The 14,482-nt window shown below is 46.6% G+C and overlaps 1 protein-coding gene across 3 annotated transcripts in view; it reads left to right on the forward strand.

The window, feature by feature from the left end:
- The first annotated feature begins 1,651 nt into the window (after positions 1-1,651).
- Lonrf3 (LON peptidase N-terminal domain and ring finger 3) overlaps positions 1,652-14,482 on the forward strand; it is a 39,541-nt gene continuing 26,710 nt past the window's right edge. Inside the window, exons 1-4 of one of the 3 annotated variants that reach the window (XM_045141017.1) lie at positions 1,652-2,609; positions 5,327-5,445; positions 8,933-9,055; positions 13,001-13,156. In XM_045141017.1, coding sequence (XP_044996952.1) covers positions 1,790-2,609; positions 5,327-5,445; positions 8,933-9,055; positions 13,001-13,156 — 1,218 coding nt within the window. In that variant the 5' untranslated portion in view covers positions 1,652-1,789. Of the gene's footprint in view, positions 2,610-5,326; positions 5,446-8,932; positions 9,065-13,000; positions 13,157-14,482 lie in introns of all 3 variants that reach the window. The other 2 variants (XM_045141016.1, XM_004671479.3) reach the window with 2 other exon arrangements.

Raw genomic sequence — 14,482 nt, forward strand, 5'->3', positions numbered from 1 at the left:
AGGACAATCAAGGTAAGGGATTGGTAGGGGGACTGCAGGACTTGCCCAAGTTCTCACAGCAAGTCTTGTCGAAGCCAAGTTTCCCTGTATTTCTTGTGTCTTCTCTTTCCTTTCTTGGTCTCTTTTTAGTCTATGTATGGTTTCTCTTTACTATGATTTTATTTCTGTCCTGTTCTACCATAGAGAGAGAGAGTCTCTGAACAGTAGTTGTTCTTTGGGATCTTAGTATCTGTTGAGCCAAGGGTAGAGTAAGGACCACAGACCTTAGACTAAGTCTGCCATATCCAGCCTTGAAATACAATTTAATCCCAACTAAAATCCCAGACATTTGTTCAGAAGTGAAAATGACTGTCTGAGTTTAAGTGGGTGGTGCTCTGTTCCAAATCCTGGAACCTATAGGCTCCAGAGGTGATCTACTGAGCCACAGTGGAGCCTAGAGTCTATCTTCTGACTTGAAGCAGCACCACTGGCTTTTAGAAATGTGGTATTCCTTTAGGTCTCTTAACCCTGCTCTTTGGGCATGTGACCGATGTCTGAAATGTGAGGGCTGAAGGCAAAACCTTTTTGAAAGTGTGCGTGGTCGAGGCTTGTTACTCAGGTATCATGGTCTGTGCCCAGCCTAGCCCTAGGGTGTCTTTTCCCACTGTAAAGCCCCACTGGCAGAGGTCTTACCTTGAGAACCTGGAGGCTGTTTGGCCTTTGGGCTGTACCAGGACTAGAGGAGTTTCTCCCAAGTTGCACTGGTCTGGGTCTGTCTTCCGCTTGCCGTTCTCCTACACCTCCATAGCGCCCATCATCGAACTCAGCAAGTCCAGTTTCCATGACTGTGTCTATTGGGTGGCGGCTTCCAGAGCCAGTGAATCTCCAGCTGAGCTCCTGAAGCCGGGTGCCCGCCTTGGCAGCGCTGATTTTGGCACTGGGGGAGAGGGAGAGGAGGAGGGCAGGCGGGGCACTTCCCAGGGGTCTAAGCTGGCAATCACATCTCCACTCGTCCAGTCCCTCACTGACCAGCAAGCGCTGCCCAACTTCGGTGCCCTCTTGAATTGCAGTTCCCCATTTCTTCTGGAGTAGAGAGTCAGAAGAGATCTGGAAACTGCATTTACAGCCTTTGGGGAGGAGTTGGGACTCCCCCAGGTAATGTAGGACTCTTCTAGGGGGAAAAGTGTGTGAGCTTCTCACGTGTCCTCTCTATCCTGATTTCCTTGCGGACTTCAGCACTCACCCACTGGAGGGTGCATCGCGCCCCAAGGGACTGACTGGTTTCTCCAGGGCGAGGTGGGCGGAGGGGAGGGGGAAACTGTAGAGAGCGGCTGGCCAAGCAGACCTGTTTGCTGGCTACTTTGGAGGTGGGATAGAGCTCTGAGGTTTAGAGACTGAAAAGCCTGAAAAACGAGGTTGAGTTCTTCTTCTAGGTCTAGAATGGACCCAAGTCACGAGTGGAAAATAATGCAGAGTGTAAACAAACAACCTCAAAAAGAAGCCAAGAAAGGCTAAGCCAAAAAGAAGCAAGCGCAACACTGTTACAAAACTGTCTGGTTTTGTAACAATTTCCCCGCCGCCGGCCAATGAGCAGCGTGGTGACGCATCACGTGGTGACGTTTTATATAACACTTTGCTGAGACAAGACAGTTATTAGGCGGCGCGGGGCAGCCGGCATGGAGCTCCTGGAGGCGCGGTGGAGTCCTGCGCACGGCGGTGCCATGGTCTTTACAGCCCCTATTGCTTCCAGCCTCCTCTCCTTGCTCCGCATTCCCAGTCCCTAGACGCCTCTACTCGGGTCCTTCTCTCTATGGATTCATTTCAGACTGCACCGATGTTGAGCTTGCCCGCTGAGCTGGGAAGCAACAACTTAGAACTGTCTGAGCAGGCAGAGCGAGAGGCATCAGGGGCCGGAGTAGACTCAGGCACCCACCTGGAGGTGACCAAGGAGAACTCCGAGCCTCTCCCCACGCAAGAGCTCAAGCAACGACAGCCTCTGAGGACCTCGACGCCGACCGAGTGCAAAGTCCTGCTCACACAGGCCGACGCCTTGGCGTCCGGGGGGCGCCTTCGGGAAGCCCTCGAGGTGTACAGACGGCTCTCCGAGAGGCAGCAGCTGGTGGCGGAGCAGCTGGAACAGCTGGTGCGCTGCTTGGCGGAGAGCGTCCCGCAAAAGGTGGCGCCAGAGCCCTCGGACCAGAGCAGCGCCTCAAACTACGCGGTGGCGGTGGAAGAGGAAGGGGTGGCTGCGGCGGTGACCACCGAGGTATGGGATGGCTTTAAATGCCGAAAATGTCACGGGTTTCTCTCAGACCCCGTGTCCTTGTCCTGTGGACACACCTTTTGTAAACTGTGCCTGGAACGTGGGCGGGCAGCCGATCGGCGCTGTGCGCTGTGCGGGGTCAAGCTCTCAGCGCTGATGGTGGCCACTGGGAGGGCGCGCGGGGCGCGGCGGGCTGGGCAGCAGGCGCCACCGCCACTGCGAGTCAACGTGGTGCTTAGTGGCCTTCTCGGCAAGTTGTTCCCGGGACCAGCGCGGGCGTCACAACTCCGGCACGAGGGCAACCGGCTGTACCGCGAGCGCCAGGTGGAGGCGGCACTGCTCAAGTACAATGAAGCAGTTCGGCTGGGTAAGTGCACCGCACCGCCGCCAGGGCCCGCGGGGGCTTGGTCACGACGCGCGTGGGCGGGAGAATGAACCCGGCTGGGAGATCGACATAGACCAGGGCAGAGTTAGATGCAGGGGAGGGTGGGATGGATGGTGGCTTGGGTGGAGTAAGATTTCTTTGGGGACTTTGTTTTCCCCACTTTAGCTTTCTTTTGCAAAGCAGTTCTAGTCTCTTTGACTCGGCTGCTTAGTCTCTTTGACTCGGATGTTTTTTGCCCTTTCCCGCATCTCCTGTGAGCTTTTGTTTCTCTGATTTTCACTCTGTTCCATCCAATCCTTCTTCCCTCCCTCCTCCTCAGTCTCTTCGCATCTTTATTGCTCTGTTTTCTCTTGCTCAGTGACAGCGTGTCTACTTTCTGTCTCTCCTGAGCTCGTCGGAGTTTCCTCCTACACCTGCCCGCACCTCCCCTGTCTGGAGAGGAACTTCCACACCCTTTCCACACTCGCACTCAGTCTTTTTGGCTCTTGCCAGCCGGAGATGTCCGATCGGCGCCTGCGTCTGCCGCTCCCGCCCCTGGGAGTTGTCCCTTCCGGGGCTGCTGCTCCCTGTGGGGTGGGTCCGGCCTGGAATTAGGTCAGGAGAGCACTGGTTGCATAAGGGCCTCGAGCCGCCCGGGCCGGCGGCCCCTCCTCCGCGCGGGCGGGCGGGCGGGATTGTGTAACGGCTGAGGTAACCGAAGTGGGCCACGCTCTCCTCCGAAACCATCCCGCGAGCGTGTGCGGGGGGGAGGGGAGCGCTCGCGCCCCGCTGCCCTGTGACTCATTGTCACCGCTTCCTATCACACGATCCTTGGCTGAAATAGCTGCACCCCTCCCACTGCCACCGCCCGCAGCAGCCAGCCAGCCAGCCAGTAGTCTGTGCCCTCACATCGAACCCCTTAATCCAGCCATCCCAGCGGGCAACAGGACCACGCAACTGTTGGGGATCCCAAGGAAACATGAGCTGACTACGAAGGAGGCACGCATCTGTCCAGTTTCTCTGTGCCACTTGAAGAGGTGGGGTGGGCTTTGAAAGTTTCAAGGGCAACGTGGGTCGTCTAACACCTGTGTCAGGAGTAGGGCACCAGGGTTCTCCCAAGGATATGCTTGCTCTGCCAGACTCCTCCCACCTCGACCCAGGAAGTGGCCTGGGAGCCAAAGCTGGTATTTCCCTGCTGGGGCTGCCCGCCAGCAGCCTTGTTGGCCAGCGGGCCCTTTGCGGTGTCTAGTGAAGCATGCCCAAGGAGAGGAGGCAGCAATGCTGGGCAGACTAGGCTCTGAGATCCCGGGGTGCCCCATGCTATCTCTGATGCATGGAGAAGGGAGTTAGCTACAGCCTCCACGTGCTGAACCTCATGCAGGCCTGCAACAGGTAACGGAGGAAGGAGCAAAACCAAGGCTGACTGGAACTTGAGGAACACAACCCACCCAAAAGTCCTATCCTTGCCCAAGCAAAGCAGGTTTTGAGCTGCCACTAGAGTTGGTGTTTGTTGCAGAAAAATAACAGAAACTTCTAAATTCTTCACAGAAAGTAATAGACATCAAAGTAAACCTTGAGCACACTCCTGGGGGTAGAGGGAGAAAACGACGAAAGTCAAAGCTTATTGCAGGCAGAAGTTGGAGCCCAGAGCTTGAGGAAGAACAGGATAATATGAAAGAAACAGATGGTTGCCATCTCTCTAAGGGAGGCTCCTTTCTTTTCAGTCATTCTCCAAGGACCAGTCAGGAAAGTCCCCCCCTTTTTCCTCTTCTATTGCTGTTTTGAGGGTCTTTTCCAGTGTCATGCTCCTCATTGCAGGCAAGATGAAAATGCTCCAACCTCCTTCACCCTTCTAAGAGGAAAAAGGGTCTCTTAAACAGAGTATCTCCATCCTAGAACATGGCTAATGTTTCCTTACTAAAACTGCTGTAGCCGACCCTCAGAAAGAGGAACCTGCCCCAATCCCAACCTGAAAGCTTCAACAGTGATCAGTTAGCAATAACTGACCAGATGTGTGACCTAGGACCCATCTCTTCACTGTGGCTTTGATTTTTTTCCATGTAAAGAATGAGTTGGGTGAGCACATGATCGAAAGCCTGTCTGGCACTCTCATTTGGCAATTCTGAGTATTGGTAAGAGTCATCAACTTGACCTTTTTCAAAGGAGTTTTATTCAAGTACTTTCACATTTAGCCACCTGTAATGGGAGGAGGACACTCTGTAAATGCATATCTATGCCCTTCATGTGTGCTGGTCTTTGTCATTTCACCTAGAGGACTAACACGGATTTGTTGTGTCTGAGTCAGGATAGAGGTCACATCTGGCACCTCTCTCTCTTTCCTTTCTAGTCCATTATTTCTTTGTTGGTGACACCTCACTCAGAAACCAGGCCTCTGGCCACTAGCAGTGTGGAGTCATGGAACAGGGGCCAGAGTTTCCTCTGGATTAAAGGCTCTAATGCATCATGGATAGGACTCCTCTAAGGAATTACTTGAAAGATGGTGGCAAAGTTAATTCTTTGCAGTTGGCAAAGCTCTGACATAGAGACTGGGTGTAGAACTCAGGGCAATATTCAGATGGAAAATTAGAGCCTACCTCTTTTGATCCAGTAGAAATAACCTAGGTAACTTTTCTTTCCTTAGGATCCATCTTCATAAGGACTTGTCACATGCTTGTGCTGGGGGCCATTAATGAGGGCTTTTTTTTTTCTCATTTTGGCAGCTCCAAATGACCATTTGCTTTATAGTAATCGGTCTCAAATTTATTTCACCTTGGAGTCTCATGAGGACGCACTGCATGATGCAGAAATAGCATGTAAGCTCCGCCCAATGGGTTTTAAGGTGAGTGTGGGAGAGGAGGGATGGGAAGGGGATGTACTGTAGATAGGAATTGGCAGGAATAGTGATGAAAGCTCAACCAGAGCAGGGGGAAGGTTTTCTTTCCAAAGGAGGGCCATGGTGTGGGCATCCTTTGGCAAAGGGAGATTCAGGTTTACAAGGGATCTCATTTCTTTCTTAATTCTGTCTTCATTTGGTGGAGCAGTTGTGCTTCGTGACCCTCCAAAATGGACTGGGGAACAGACTGCCTGGGTTTATGTCCCAGCTTTGCTACTCTTCCTAGCTGTATGGCCTTGGGCAAATTGCTTAATTTCTTTGTGCCCCATGTCCTCATCTCTAAAGTGCCTATATTCTAAGCACATACTAAATAAGATTGTTGTGAGAATTCTATGACCTCATGGAAAAAAGATGCTTGGAACAGTGCCTGGCATGTAGCATTATGTAAGTGTTTGCTGTCACCATCATCATCAACATCACTTTATCATTTTCTAAGGACAAAAGGGCGAGGGGTGTGAGAAATGTTTCACTGGCCTGGCCCTCTAGGACTTCTACTGACAGCCAGGTTTCTCAGGAACTTAGCTAACTTTCTTTGAAAAGATCCCTATATTCACATAATGGTTGTGCCATTTTGAGTGATTAATGTAATCACTTCACCTGCTGGTGTGCTCAAACATCTAGGACACATGGGAGGAGTGGAAGAAAAGACAGTCTAAGCATCTGGAATCTTTCAAGATGCCCACATAGGAAGCATCACTTTCTGTGTCTGGCCCCAGGACCAACTTATTTCCACTACATGTCAGTATTTGGTTTAGAAGATTAGCTTTGAGTCTGTGTTTCAATACTTGCAAGCAATTGACCACAGGAACTCTCAGAACTCTAAGTCCCCATATTTGGAACAATGAACAAACTGTTACCTGCCTTACAGTTGTACATGAGGATTGAAGGTGAACATGACCAAAAGAACATTCTGAATGCTAAAGAACTTACAGTGTGTTGGTGTAGTGTCCATTATATACAATCCCAAGACCAGAAAAATGATTTCTTCAAGGCCAGGGACATGGCGCCTTATTTCAATTTCATGAGAAGAGGTATTTTCAGAATCCAGAATGTTACAGTTGGTACAGAGACCACAAGACAGTTCAGGACACCTTCCAAGAGATCATTTCAAGTAAAAACTCTATTTTTGAGAGCTAAATTCTAAGGACTTTATTATTATTATTATTATTATTATTATTATTATTATTATTATTGGTTTTTCGAGGTAGGGTCTCACTCTAGCCCAGGCTGATCTGGAATTCACTATGGAGTCTCACGGTAGCCTCGAACTCACGGTGATCCTCCTACCTCTGCCTCCTGAGTGCTGGGATTAAAGGCGTGTGCCACCACGCCCGGCGGACTTTATTATTTTTAAAGCATGATTATGGCTTTCTTTTCACAAGAAGAGATATAACTAGAATAGGTGTGTACAGGAGTAATGATGGTTTCCAAAGAGTATTTTCCAAAGTAACTAAAGTTTTCTGCAGCAAATTATATTTAAAAAATCACACTAGGAACTACAAATATTTTTAAATACTTTCTACCAAGTTAGGTTAGGGTTTAGTACCTCATATTTGATTTCAAACTTATGAAAATATTGGATCATCAGAGTTTTTTGGATTTAGGTATTTTAGATTGTGAGCTATGTGTGTGGTGACAGGAAAGTGTAATCCCAATACTCAGATCCCTGAGGCAGGAGAATCATGAATTTGAGACCAGCCTGGGCTGCATAATGAGACTACCTGAAAAAATTGAAGCATGTGGATTTGTTTACTCTGCTAGAAATGTCAGGATGAATTTCATGTTCTTTCAGAAAAAAAGTTTTCAAGGATAATGTTGAATCTGTTTTCTTTCCCAAGGAACATATTAACAGTTTAATAACAATTCATCAGTCACCTGTCTTAACTTGCAGTAGAAGCAGTTCAGGCCTCCTAGAATGCAAATTAGGGCATTGCCTGGGACTGAGAAGACATCTCTTGCAGCCTTGTTTACTACCAAACTAAGCCTGAAGCCTAGGTATCCTAATGGGCTGCAGGACTGTGAAGCATACTCTAAGTGAAATGTGAAAAGTGGTTTCCTCAATGAAGGAAACCTTGGTGTATGTATTTATCAGGAGTCCATTCTCCCACAGTTAGAGGTAAAGGGGAAGGCAGAGTTCAGAGAACTGTTATTTTAGGGGATGAATGAAGAGCTGCTGCATATAATTCTATCATTCCAAAACAGCCTCTACATCCTGATTTGCATATTTCTTAATATTTCTATATGAGATGCCCCAAGAGACCAAGTCTACTTGGAATCTCTATTCCAGTCATCCAACCAAGACTGAGAAGCATTCAGTACACCCTGCACATGGTACAACTCTGAGTTGGGTGAGCTGACCACCCTGAGCAAGTGGAGTGTATGTATTGCTACTTAGCTGATTATTGGGAACCTAGCAGCCTCTCCAGTCTTCCAATACTTTCTTTAGATGGCTCCTGGGAAGTACTGTTGGGAGGAGCAGTGAGAGGATGGCAACCTAGATTAGGCTCTAGAAGGAACTGTGGGTATGGAGAGCAGCAGGGGCCACTGCTCAAGGTTCCCAGGCAGGTCCTGAAGCCATTCAGCAGTAGTTTAGAAGAGGAAGCAGGGAAATCCCCAACAGTGCAATCTGATGCTTAAAATTCACTGTCCTGAGACTCAAAAAGAAGGCAGCCTTTTATTCTGTTTCCCCAGGATGCTGCTATTTTCCTTATAAAGTGTCTCCACCTATAGTACTTATGCTTAACCCCTGAGACGCCTAAAACTTCTTTATATTCAGTGAGGGAGCAAAAAAGAGCTGAGCCTCTCCACCCCCAACAAAAGCATTGGCTCAATTACTGATCAGGTACTGAAGTCTGCCGCCTGTTGGGAAATGTGTTCTAACAGTTCTGAGGCTACAGCTTCAGTTCTGGTATTGCTACTAGCAACTTTGAGGTCTTGTAGGGGTCATGCTTCTTCCTTTGGCCCTCTTTAAAAAAATGTCAAGTCCATGCTTTCATTCAAGCCATGGCTTTGGACTAAGACCTCTGGTTACAAGACCAGTTCAATGGAAGACATCTCTGAATGGTGTGGAAAGATGAGGCAGTGTGTGGTTAAGTGGAGGTTCTGACATACAATGGTGGGACAGAGAGGAAGAAATATGAATACTAGTTACTAATAGGGGGTTTAGTATAGTCAGCTCCATTTTTCATATCCTGACTCCACAAATTACCAGCTATCTTACTTTGGGCAAGTTATTTTTCTGGATCTCAGTTTTGTCTTCTTTGAGATGGGATTGAGAATAGTTGCCTTCTTTGGAGAGTTGAAAATAAAAGAATCCTTTGAAAACATTCTACACAATTGTGGCTGCTCAGTAGGCACTCTAGTGATTGTTACTAATAGTAACTGCATTAAGAAGGTGCATAATATGAGACTGAATGCTAATGTTTTCTTCCAGGCACATTTCAGAAAAGCACAAGCCTTAGCCACCCTAGGCAAGGTGGAGGAAGCACTGAGAGAGTTTCTCTACTGTGTATCCCTCGATGGGAAGAACAAGAGAGCCAGAACTGAAGCCCAAAGGGTGAGTTCGGTGAGTCAGGTCCAGCTGCCTAGTGGACCCCCATCAGTCACTTTTTTTCTAGGGAAGGGAATAAGGGTGCAGCCCTTCTGGCATTTTGGGGTCCTGAGTGTGTGACTCTCAGGTTTTGAGGACACGAGTGAGACATGAGTCTCAATCGATTGCTAAGAAACACTTGTCCTCTTGGCATGTGCTATCAGATTGGAAGTTCCTGCATTTTTGTAGGAGCCTGTGAGGAATTATCTGACTTGGGATCAGTAGAATATGAAACCACATTAAACAAAGTAAGTTAGTCTGGGATAGATGGAGGCTCGCTATTGATGAGAGATTCAGGGTGTGTTTGGATGAGTAGGGGCTACTTACAACTGTATTTTCTTTTGCTGAATTACAGTTTTATCAGGGACACTAGGAAGGGTCACTGATGTTTTCCATATCCCTTGCCATACACAGGGCTCCAGCCCTCAACTCTTGCTAGAAACTAAATACATCTCACAAGTGCAAGAAAAAGATGTTATGATATAATCCAACTAGTCATTTCAACTCTTGGGGCCCAGGACAATGTGGCTGTGAAAAAAATTGCAAGAAATACATAGAGCAGGATTGAGGAGTCAAGCACCGGCAATTCACAGGCTGTGCTGTTTATTGTTTTGCAATTTACTCCTCTGATGTCTGGCTAATCGGCCTGGAAGTTAGATAGTGGTTGTCTCTGGTTTCCTGTGCCCCACCCCCTATTCAACACCAGGCTACAAGTCCTTCTATTTCTGTGTGGTTTGGCAGGGAGAGCTGTGGAGGAAGAACAAGAGAAAGACTAGAGTGGTTTTTAAAGGTTCTAGAAAGGAATATTTAGCAAGACTAATAAACTTGGTGGAAGGTGGGCTCTGGATTTTCTACCTCTGGCAGAAAAATACCCTGTCTGGAAAGTCATTCTTACCTGGGTGTGTGAACTGGGTTTCCTTGAAAGGAGCATGGCTCTGGAAGAATGCTACAAAGCCTGAACATTTCATCCAAACTTAAGAGTAGTTGATGGTGTACACACATAACATTCCTTGAGCATTTCCTATGTGCCAGGCAAGGTGCCAAGTACTTTATGTGGAAGATATAATTTCATCTCACAACCTCCTTATGAAGGTAGCTACTGTTATTTCTCTCCATGATTCAGATGAGACAGATGAGGAATGTGAGGCCCCATGACTTTTCTGAGATCACACGGCTAGTGATCCATGGGAAAACATTCAAACTCAACTTGGTCTGCTTCCAAAGCCTACCCTCCTGGCTATTTCCACATCCTGCTGTCCCAGGAGGATGTATATAGAGTCCCAGCACTTCCTGGTGGGGCTACTTCTAGGATGGACAAAAGCAAGTAGAAGAACCATCACTTTGTGGACAGGGTATGCAAAACCTTCCAGAAGCAGGTTTTGGACTTAGGATGAATGGTATCTTTACTCATTTTTGTCCACTCCTCAATTGGTTTGAGAGGTTCTGATATGGTCAGTTGGACTGACATCTCTTTCCAGTTTGCTTTAATATTATAGATGGGCTGTTTATGTTTCCATAACTGCCTGATGAAAGGCAAGGGATTGTGTGAAACTCTGGAGACCCAAAGAGGCATAAGTTCCTCAAGGAACGTGCAATCTTGTGTTGGTTAACATAAATGCCAGGCAGTACAAGGGAGTCTGCTCTTGTAATAAGTTAGAGAATTATGAAGTTAATGTGAGAATTTTGAGGGAAATTTCTATTGAGTGTGATAGGGGCTATAGCAGCCATTTAAGAATACAGAGAGGACTTAACTATGCTTATTTACTGGATTATGACAGCTTCAGGACTAAAAAGTTGACAAAACTGGTGCAGATTCACTTGGCATTAATAACCTCCCTTAGAACTTCTAGCCCTGTGTTTCTTTTCAGTGTTTGCTTTTACCTCAGAATTTTTTTTTCTATCCTTCTTTCTTGACCAAGTTTTACCTTTGTAAGGCAGCAATTACCATGGGATTGACTTTTATTCATGTGGAATGATTATTCTCACTGAGAGTTGAACTTAACTTTCTTTTGTTTCCACAAACCATTAAGGCCTAGAGAGAGATCTTAGTAAAGCTAAGAAGGGAATTACTACTGGTATTTCTGCATTTCTTCTGCTGCCCTTTGCTTTTCATCCTTATATTATGGCGAATTATGTGACTGCCTCTAGAGAGGCTGCCTCAGAAATGAGTCAATCCTGTTAGGTCCCTGAGTAGGGCTTTTGAGGGCCAATGTTGGTTCCTAGGGAGCAGTGAGCTCTGAAAGCTGACATTTATGGCCCTGGGTACTCTGAGTACTTTCCCATCTTACTCCTTTGCCAATTGCACCTGGGGAGTGAGGATTTTAGCACAGGAATAAAGCATAGGAATTTCAGTACCTTGGGCCTAAATGCCAATCTTCTTGGATCCTGGGGTAGATAAGTGTTTTAATTCAATCCCACTGTGTGTGATGAGTATCTATTAGGCATTTCTCACTGGGTGGAGAGATTTATTTCTGTGACACAATTCCAGGGCAACATGAGATTATATAGCATAAGGTGCTAGAGAATGTGAAAAGACAAGTAGGATCAGAGTTAGGAGCACTGAAGGAGTGAGAGAAGGCAGCACTTGAGGTGAGCTTTGAGGGCTGAGCATGTAATTGCTGGAATATGAAGGGACATTTTGAAGCAACTTTTCAGAGCAAGCAAAAGAATAAAGCAAACTGGAGCTAAGTGTTCTGTCAAATTACCTTGACAATAACATGACTAGCCTAAACAACAGTGTGGGATATCCTTTAGTCCTGAGGGTTTATCCAGCCTTTTGACATTGAAATATTATGCTGTCATTTACAGATTTCATGCTGAAGAACGCTACAATTGAGTTACTAAAAAAGTTAAATAAATAACTCCTTAAGTTTTAACAAGTTTTCAATTTTGTGTTGGGCCACATTCATAGCTATTCCCAGCTGCATGAGGCCAGTGCACTGCAGGTTGGATATACGTATATGGGTCTCTAAACATCGAAGGGGCCTGGTAGGTGGTAAACACTTGTGTTCCATAAACATTTTCTACATATTCATATACATACATACATACATACATGCATACAATCCCTGCTGGCCCAGGAAAAAACTGAAGCAAGAATGTGAACAGCTAACGGTTCAGCCTGCATTCAGATGCACATCTGACTCCCAGTCTCTTCTAGTTCTTCTCATTCCAATCTACTAGTGTATACAATTGCAAGTGAAGCTAGCAATGGATTAGAACCTGCTTGCCCTGTGTAATTGAACTAAACCTGACATTTTCTCTAGAGAAGGGTAGGATGGGGAAGAGGCTGGAAAAAGGGAGAGAGGAAGGTTGAGTTCTGCTTTCTAATGCTTCACTGTTCAGATCTCTGTTCAGAGGGGATTAAAGATCCAGTGGTGATGGTGGTTGTGTGGGTGGGAGCAAAATGAATCGGCAGAGAAAAAAAGCAGCAAAGGACCCAGGATATATGCGTAGACTTCTGGCCACTGGGGTGTCATGGACATGATTGCAGGTTCCCTGACTGAGGTGGTTCTCTTGACACACCTCTTGGCCCCTTGTCTTTCTCCTGGGTTTTAAATCCCCCACTGAAAGCAATTCTGTACAATGCTAGAACCATACCAGTGGCTCTTACCCTTGGCTAAGCAACAGATGACCCTAATGACTTCTCAAAACCCAGATTTCTGGACCACACTTCAGACCTGGAGAGACAGGAGTGGGAACCAAGTACTTGGCTTTTTCATAAGCTTCTTATGTGACTCTGATGCGTGCTGATGCAGGGACCCCCTGCCCTGGTGTGTCCAGGGACACTGCTCCAAGGCATTAGAGTTTTGCCTTGCAAGCTGTGCCCCCTGTCTCCCCATCCCTTCCCCTTCACCTTAGCCTAGCACCTGTAGAAACTGAAGTAGTGAAGTCTTCTGTTTTATGTCACAGCTTCTCCTTAGTTTCTTTTCACCATCAGTCCCGGGGGATTCTCAGGAACATTCTCCCGATATCCTGAAGCTGTTGCCACCTCACCCTAGATTAAAGGAACACGTAGAGTCAATGGCTACTGAAGGCACCAGCCATAACCTACCAAAGTTGTCACAGGTAAAACAACTCACCAAGCTCGCTCGTGACGCTTTATTTGGCTGTTTTGTGGGCAAATAGGAAATGAGCCCTACCTTTCCTACTTTGCTTCCTGAGGAAAGAAAATATGGAGTCAGTAATGGTTTCATTCTTTGCTTTAAGCTGCAACTGAAGTTTAGGAGTCATAGACATGGTCCCAAAGCTTGTGTATTCCTTACCTTAGATTTTTGGTCTTGGTCAGATCCAGCCAATAGAGAGATTTGATACAAATACAAAGAGAAGGACCCACTTTCCCTGGAACCATACAATTTGTGTGGTCTTATTGGCTTCAGCTTTGGGGCCGCTCTGGGAAGAGGGGCTCACCACCCCTCTATTCCTGCTTTTCATTTGTTCAAGCTACTGGCCTTTGAGCACCAGCTGAGATCATTGTGCAAGGGTAACTCATTTGATGACCAAATGGAGATGATTTCATATTCCTGTGCTATGTCTTACACACAACTAGGCATCTCATACATATTTGTAGCAGAGTAGACAAAAACAATTTAGGTAGAAGAGTTGAGGCTCTTGGGAGGAAGACAAGTATTTGTGTGTTTCTTTGGAAATAAAGGAACCGAGCACATGGAGGTGGATTCCAGAGGCTGCCTTTCTCAGAAGAGGGTAAGTAGGCAGAAGCTGGGGCTCAGAAATCTAGACTTGAAGGCAGAATACCCAAGTACCTGTGGGGAGCAGTCTTCCCCATTTGTGCCTGGTGTTCTTCACCTGTATATAAACCCCGGGCTGTAATACCTTTCCAATACTTTCCCCTGCTCTGGAAAAGGAATAAAATGCAGAGAGCCTCCAGTAGTCATTATTATATGAGTAAGATTGCTAATACTGAACCCAAATACCTGCGGTGGGAACTCCTGCCTGTAGTTCGATCTGAAAGGAAGGAAGATAGCACCTCCCTGGATTTCCAGTATAAGCAAGCTGGGAAACAGTGAGTGGATTCCCACATAAGCTGCTTTGGAAAGCATTGCACTCCCATGCAGACAATGCCTTGGGCTTATGGAAAGTCAGAACTGTAATGTCACTATAGGGCTGGACAAAATCTGAACCTTCATGAGTAGAGACTGAAAATCCTACATTCTTTCTACCCACTTGTTTCCTCCAAACTGTGACCTCTTGTTTTTCAGTTGTCTACAAAAAGTTTTGGTGGGGCTTGTAGGGGAAGCAATAAGATGAGTGTTTGACCTGTCAACCGTGGATTTAGATTATGACAAGTTTCTCCAGAGAAATCTTCATGAACACATCAATAGATTCATTTCTAGATCCATTTTTAAGCATCCATTTTATGGACAAAAGTCTTTA

The sequence above is a fragment of the Jaculus jaculus genome, chromosome X, assembly GCF_020740685.1.
Source record: "Jaculus jaculus isolate mJacJac1 chromosome X, mJacJac1.mat.Y.cur, whole genome shotgun sequence".
In the NCBI taxonomy this organism is placed as follows: domain Eukaryota; kingdom Metazoa; phylum Chordata; class Mammalia; order Rodentia; family Dipodidae; genus Jaculus; species Jaculus jaculus.